Below are 7912 nucleotides of genomic sequence, written 5' to 3' on the forward strand. Positions count from 1 at the left end.
CACCTCACACCGTGGCTACCAGCCTCTGCACCTGAGGAACCCTCTCCTTGTGCATGCTGTTCTCAAGCCCTTGCAGAGGGGACTGACTCACAAGGTGGAATCAAAGTTGATGCTTGGAGAGATTTTGGTGGAACATTTAGAAATGCTTAAGCTCGTTTACTACTAGAAGTGACATAGGTGGAAAAAGCTAAGCTTCAAGGATGAGCTTCCCTGCTTCATTTTCCTCTCACATCAATCCTCAGGCCAGGGGGAACTCTGCAGCCACCCTGTTGCCTGCTTCTTTCCAGAGATAAGGGCAGCCACCAAGCACACACTGATGGAATGTCTCCTTTCTCTCTCTAGGCTTCGGCTCAAAGGAAGAATTGAATCCAAAGCCACTGGAGTCAGTCTCCCAGGGGAACCCAAGTACGTACTTCAGAATTAACTTCATAATTAGGCACTAGCATTTCATTAATTACACGTTGCAAAAATATGTTAAAATTAAATAGCAAAAGGTAAGTTTTCAAGAAAGCCTAAGAAACTTGAGAAATGTATTTTTCCCTTGCAGAGAGGAGCATCGAGTGCTCTCTGACAACCCCTCCCATACACATAATTGGGTTTTGCTTCTACTCAAAAGGAAACAACAGCCAAGATTACTATACCTGAGCAGGGGGATGGTGGCTTCTCACTGCTACCTTTTCCTGCACGGCATCAGCTCCGTGTTCCTGGGGTGCAGAGCTTCACTCAGGGACTTCAGCAGTGGAGGACAGCAAACCAGCACACTGCAGCCAGGGTTAGATGAGTGAGCAGTCCCCCGTGGCTGTGCTGAGTGCAGGCACCCACCCCACATCAGTAGGTGGGAGGGAAGGAAACCACCTGAGAATGGGATCTTCTTGCCTGCGCCAGCAAGAAGAGAGGAGATGCGGAGGGAGCACAGAGAGTCCCTCAGTCCATCTGAGGAATAGAGATGTAGGGGGCCCTGCTCTGAAAAATAAATCTTCCACAGCCCTCTATAATTAAAGACAGAATTGCCCATTACCTCATCTTGAGATGGGGCCCAGAGTAGAAGGAGAGAGAGAAAGCAAGCACTCAGTGAAGAGATAGGGTCATCTGCTGCCTCCTCATGGGAAGCTGCCCTGGAGAGGGGGCTTCACCCTCCCACCACTGCCTGGGTCCTCTCCTGGGTCCTCGCTTGCCCATCCTCCGGCAGCTGAATGCCATCTCCCACAGAACTGGCATTTTAAGGACTCTATGCATTAACTACTGAACCAAATGTCTGTGTATTCCCCAGTCCTCTTCTTAACACTTAAAAGTATTTTTTAACCTATCAACGATGTCAAATACATCTACAATTAATACAGAAATAAAGGAAAGAAGAAGAAAAGGGGCAGAACCTGCCGTGGAGACCCAACTGCACTGCAGAGAAGTGAAGTTCAGTGTAGAAGAGGGGCAGGCAAGCACATCTGTGTTTCAGCAGTTGAACACCAGAATCAAAATTCTCATCTTGCTCATACCTCTAGGACCACAAAATCTATAGTTCAGATCTTGCCTCCCTGCAAATCAGAAAGAGCTCAGCTCCCTACACAGCATTTTTATCTCATGCTCTTGCAAAGTCCCACTGATGTCCCAGCACCAAAAAAATTCTGCTCTCTGAACCCTCCCTAGAAATTATCAGTGTATGTAAAATTTAACATGTCCAGATCCTGCTGGCTAACAAACTCCCCACTTTCCACATACAGACTGCATGGTGTAGCCCTCTTTGAAGGACAGGAAACTTAGGCAAACTTGGCTGTTAATTGAGGTATTATTATTTGTTGTGAGTTCCCGCCCTTGCCCCACCATTTGCTGTGAACGGACACGGTTCTCAGTCACGCTTCTATAATTCAGCATTATTAAAACTAGAAAACCAGACAGCTAAGGGAGAAAAAATTGAAGGTAATGAGATGGGAGGCAGTTGCATAAGCCAGTAAGAACAATTGGTGCTTTGTAGCCTTTGGGCTACCTAATGATTAAAACACACTATTTTGGACCGTGTTATTGGTAGGAGACATCATCGAAGAGAAATCAAGTGATGGGGATGACCTGGACGCCAGAGGGGGAAAATGTTAATTAGCGCTCTACTTAAGCCAAATTTTGATTCCACTCCTGGTTGCAGTCCAATCGATGAATGTTTTATCTCTAACTTGCAAAGATGTAAAAGCAGGCTGGCAGCAAAGAAGTCAGCATTCACAGAAACACAAAGATAAGGTTCGCCTCTGTAATTAGAGGGAAGCGTTTGTTTGGGTGCAGGCGTAGCTTTTCTGGAACGTTGCTTTCAGCCCAGAGAGGCAACACACAACAGGGCACTGCACACACAGGTACCAGCCCACAGCTACATCTGAAAAGAGCCTCAGCTCAATCCAACTACACCAAGAGAAATCATCATCTGTGCAGTTGGCTCCAGCCCAGAATGAAGCTGCTGAACTAATCTCATTCAGAAGCACAGAGGTGCCAGGACAGCCATCAGCAGCTCCTTGAAGAAACCCCATAATGTCCTTTGCCCCAAGGCACACCCTGGGCATCACACTTTTAGGAAACTGAGTGGGTCTTTCCTGCCTTCTGAGCAGCACTAACACAGTATATTCCTGATAACATTTGTTATACCAATTAAACCCACAACAGCATAACCCAAGGAAATCCCTGTAGTCTGTGCTCTGTTGGTGGCCAGACTGCAAAATACAGGGTCGTGTCTGGCTTTACACTCTCATCACCTCTGGGCTGTGAATAAAGTGGGCCAAAGACCAAGCCACTGCTCTGAGGGCACAGCACATGATCCAGCTTCCCTCTGCATGGCTGGCCTCTCCTCCCTAGCTCCCAAACGTGGTGGTCCCAGAATGAATGCTGTCTCTCACAGAACTGGCATTTTAAGGACTCTATGCATTAACTACTGAATCAAATGTCTGTGTGTCCCCCTCGAGGACAGCTTCTTGACATTTTGTCACCCAGCTTGAACACTGGGAGAAAATTACACCAAGAACTGTGTTTACCAATAAGCAGGGCACTCTTGAGCCCCCAGCTGTGACTTGTCAAAGGCTTTTTGGCAGAGCTCACACAGCAGCAGTCACTGGATGCAGACGTTTTAGGCTGCTGGCTGTCACAAGAAGCAGAGCTACTGAAAGGGACTAAAAATATTTTCCATGTTTCTGTGTCTCTCCACAGACTGCAAGGTTGATTTGTCCTTCTTGATGGATGGGAGCTGGAGCATTGGGAAACGCCGCTTTCAGCTCCAGAAGCAGTTTCTCAGTAACATGGCTCGAGCCCTTGGCATCAGCAGTGCTGGTCCTCTGATGGGCATCGTTCAGTATGGGTAAGAGTTTCTTGTGCAGCTGCTCCCATTGCTGTGGGGCACAACTGCACACTCTGGCAGCTGTAGCTCTGGGGATGATGCACACTAAAGGTCTCATTCCAGCTTGCGCACAGGAGCACAGAGAAGTCCTACAGCTTTTGTGTTGTTGCATTTGAAGCAAAAAGAAAAAAAAAACCCTGACAAAACCTGCTCTCATTTCTTCTTTCAGTGATGACCCTTCCACAGAATTTAACTTAAAAACTTATACCAACTCCAAGGACCTAAGAAATGCCATTGAGAAAATTCCACAGAAAGGTGGACTTTCAAATGTTGGTAGGTGATGGAGCTGCTTGCATGTCTTCATCCTGGGGAGGGCTCCAGAGTCTGGGCTGCAGCGAGCTCTCACCTCCTCACTGGGTATGGAGGCTGTGACCAAAGAGTGCTTGGCCCTAGGGCAAGGCTGGCAATGGGATACTGCTCCCACCATGACCTGCCTGCTCTGGTCCAGGGCACTGCAAGTCCATTGCAAGTGGTCAGGATCTAGCTTTCTCCTCGTGAGCAGGTCCCACCAACACAGTAGGGGTCCTTGATAATCCAGTTTGTCACCTCCAGTCCCTCTGGTGGTTAGGCAGAGGAGGAGGCAGATTCTGTTCAGGGCAGGAGGGCTCAGGGGGCACTGGCACTGACAGCAGTGACCTTCCCTCCTGCTCCCACAGCCACAGAAACTGCTCTCCCCAGCTCTCCCCAGGGCTGTAACTCTTGCTTGAATCAGCCCACTGCCAACCATTTCATGAGATATTATTAGGCAGAAAGCTTCCAGACTTGTAACTCATCCTCATCTCCTCTTTTATTCCAGGAAAGGCACTTTCATTTGTTAACAAAAACTTCTTTTTGGATGCTAATGGAAACAGAGGTGGAGCACCAAATGTAGTTGTAGTGATGGTGGATGGGTGGCCAACTGACCACGTGGAGGAGGCCTCCAGGCTGGCCAGAGAATCAGGGATCAACATTTTCTTTGTCACTATTGAAGCAGCTGCTGCAAGTGAGAAGCAGAACATTATTGAACCAAACTTTGTGGACAAGGTACTTAGTGGGCTGGGCTCTGGCCACCAGCTTGGCTCTAATTACATTCTTCAAGCTGTTTCATTCAGGGCATTTCCCTTTCCTTCTTACAACATATGGTTAATTCTCATCCTATTTATACTGTCTTGAAGTCTCCTGTAAGAAGAACCAGGCAGCAGTGCTGAAGTCAGAAAGGGATTGAAGTCAGTAAAGTTCTGGTTTGAGTTGCATCAGGGAGCAAATGGCTTTTTACTGACTTACCAGCCTGCAGTTGTACTGGGACAAAAGGTATCCAAAACATACAGTAGTGTCACAAAGCCCAATTGCAGTCTGAGCTTTCCACAAGCCACTTGCTGTGCATCTCCCACCCAGCAAATGCTGAGGAACCCTGTCAACCTAATGTCAGCATGGCGTTTACAAACAGGTTCCATACATGCAAATGTTGAGACACCCCCAACACAGGCACATCCCAGTTGTTCCACTGTTTTGTTTCCACTGTTGATCTGATGCAGGTTGTTCTTCCATAATTTCTTTCTGCCACTAGGAACTTCATGGTAGCTCCTGGGAAAAGAGTAAATCCCTGCTGTATGCAGTCAAAAAAGAGAATGCAAGCCTTGAATGATTTGTGTTTGGCACTAGCAGTAGCTGCCTGCCTAGGAGTGCTTCAGGGCAAGCTGGAAGTGCCAGGTTGGGCTGGGCTCAGGAATCAGGGCCAAGGTATCTGGTACTTTCAGAAAACAGATCCCCACCTGAGCCATGTCACTCTGCTGTGAAATAATCACCCGTGAGTATCAGAGCTGCTTCAGAGAGCTGTGCTCTCTCTGGTTAGCGTTTAATTGGATTGTAGTCTCATTTGCATTTAATGTTTTTAAAAGGGCAAAGCTACACTGAGTCTCTGCAAATCTGGCAGGGACACAGCAGAAGGGGAAGTAGAATGAGCTCAGCATGAGAAGGTAAAGAGGGAACAGCAGCTTGATACTGCTGCATTGTAACACTTAAATAGCAGCAAAACAGTAAGAGCAAACAAGAGCAGGGAACCGTGAGGAGCCTGGGCTGGTGGGAACAGAAACTCCCATGGATCTGTTCAGCTTTATGCAAGTCAAGACCAGGCATCAAGAAAACAGTGCCTTGGTCTTTTAAAAATGCCAGACATATTCTTATAAAGTTGACAGATAAAGTCAGACTTCACAAAATATTCTTACCCAGAGACCTGTTGCGTGAACATTTAAAAAGTGCTAGAGCCAAGGACAATTTCATCCAGCCTGTCCACACCACTCCCACCCACTACACTCGTGACTCTTTCAACTCCCTCTTCTGTGCCACCCCTCACACACCTGTCCAGCCCATACTCACCCCCTTTCCACTAACCCTATGGAAGCCTCACACAGATCTGCTCCCACAGGTACTTAATTTTTAGTAAGTAAGTAATAATAACAAACAGTATTATTGTTATTATTTCACAGAGCTAACACAATGGGTAATTTATACAGTTTTTTTGCATTGTCACCAAAATTATAATCTTTTTTTATTCTGATGGGAGAATGAGACCAAGTTAAACCAACTTCAGTCCCAGATTTTAGTTCAAGATAGTAGGGCTTGTCAGCAGGCAAAACTTTCCCTGTTGCCCTGAACAAGTGGAGCTGAAGGGAGACACATTAACAGCACCTCTCCAAGTTGGATGCTTGTTTCTGCAAACAATATAACTCATCTAAAAAAGCTTGACAGGTGGCAAACATTGCATTTCTTTCACTAGTGTAATATGAGCTCTATTCCACAGCACTTGAAAAAAAAAAAAAAAAAAAAAGGGCAGGAAAACCTGTCTTGTTACACAAGTAGCTGTGATGTTATGTTGACATCATTTCCCAGGGAAGCAGATGGTGACTAGAGGAGAGGCTACTTCAGATTCCAGCACTGCTCTTTCTAGAAGCCTATATTTACAGTTTAGCTATGTACCACAGCTGAAACAACCAGGCTGAATTTCCATGGCATTCATCCTTGTGTTACCTTGCAGGCAGTGTGCAGGACAAACGGCTTCTACTCCATCAACGTGCCCAGCTGGTTCAGCCTACACAAGGTGGTCCAGCCCTTGGTGAAGAGGGTCTGTGACACGGAGAGGCTGGTGTGCAGCAAGACCTGCCTCAATTCAGCTGACATTGGCTTTGTAATCGATGGCTCCAGCAGTGTTGGCACCAGCAACTTCCGCACGGTCCTCCAGTTCGTGGCCAACATCAGCAAAGAGTTTGAGATTTCGGACACCGACACCCGCGTCGGGGCTGTTCAGTACACCTACGAGCAAAGGCTGGAGTTCAGCTTTGACAAGTACAGCACAAAGCAGGACGTGCTGAGTGCTATTAAAAGGATCAGCTACTGGAGTGGTGGGACCAGCACGGGAGCAGCCATCAGCTACGCCTCGGAGCAGCTCTTCAGCAAATCCAAACCCAACAAAAGAAAGATCATGATTCTCATCACAGATGGCAGGTCTTACGACGATGTCAGCATACCTGCCATGGCAGCTCACCAGAATGGTAAGCTCTGCTCCTGCTCCCTGCTCTCCTCTGCATGCCTTGGCATTTATCTGGGCCACAGAAATGCAGTTTGCTACAATTTGAAAGCAGTGGATGAAACTTGTTGAAGGAAGAGTAGCACCTCACCCTAGGGTATCACTGAGCTCCAACAAGAGCAGCGGTTTTTTAACACCTGAATAGGGAAAAAAAAAAAAAAACAACAAACCAACCAAAAAAAAAAAAAACCCACCACCAAAAAAACCCCAAAAAACAAAACAAACTTTAAATTTCACATAAATCTAGCAAAATGTAGCTATGCCTAGGGGATCACAGGAGATTTCTACTTTGGCTTTTCAGTCAGGATAGTCACACATCTTCCAACACAACTGTAAGACATTTGCATTGGAACAAGAATCAATTGCTCAAAAGCCTGTTTTTTAGACTCAGGACAGAAATTTTACAATTGTTTACAACTTTTTACTGTTAGAAAAAACAGCAATGACAACTTTTATGCTCATGCTAAACTCTGTTTTTCTTTCCAGGAATCATAGCGTACTCAATCGGAGTTGCTTGGGCGGCTCAAGATGAACTGGAAGCCATTGCAACAGGCCCTGATAAGGAGCATTCCTTCTTTGTGGATGAATTTGACAACCTCCATCGCTTTGTTCATCAACTCATTCAAAACATTTGCACAGAATTTAATTCCCAGCCACGGAACTGATGGATCCAAGCAAAGCAGTACCCTTGGGCTCCGTGCTGAAGGACTGCTGAGTACCACAGCAGAAACACCAGCACTCAATTCAAGAAATACTGGAGGTGTTCTTCTCTGACTCTTTCCAGTCAGCAAGGCTGATTGCAGCTCTCTCCCTGTGCATGATAACGCTCTGTGTACACTGTTGATTTCTTTTATTTTCTTATTTTTTTTTAATCCTGGCAGGCTTCAGATTTGGATGGATAGCAAAAGAGGCAGTAAACCTGGAGGAAATAACTGGAATCTTCCAATATAGAGCCCTGGCTTGTCTGATTCCCACTGTTGCGCACA

General features: G+C 46.4%; 1 protein-coding gene across 1 annotated transcript in view; it reads left to right on the forward strand.

The window, feature by feature from the left end:
* VIT (vitrin) overlaps nt 1-7591 on the forward strand; it is a 33066-nt gene extending 25475 nt beyond the window's left edge. Inside the window, exons 13-18 of the mRNA XM_008493972.2 lie at nt 343-405; nt 3178-3325; nt 3534-3637; nt 4161-4387; nt 6378-6891; nt 7413-7591. Coding sequence (XP_008492194.2) covers nt 343-405; nt 3178-3325; nt 3534-3637; nt 4161-4387; nt 6378-6891; nt 7413-7591 — 1235 coding nt within the window. The remainder of the gene's footprint in view (nt 1-342; nt 406-3177; nt 3326-3533; nt 3638-4160; nt 4388-6377; nt 6892-7412) is intronic.
* The last annotated feature ends 321 nt before the right edge of the window (nt 7592-7912 follow it).

Source organism: Calypte anna, chromosome 3 (genome assembly GCF_003957555.1).
Source record: "Calypte anna isolate BGI_N300 chromosome 3, bCalAnn1_v1.p, whole genome shotgun sequence".
Taxonomy (NCBI): domain Eukaryota; kingdom Metazoa; phylum Chordata; class Aves; order Apodiformes; family Trochilidae; genus Calypte; species Calypte anna.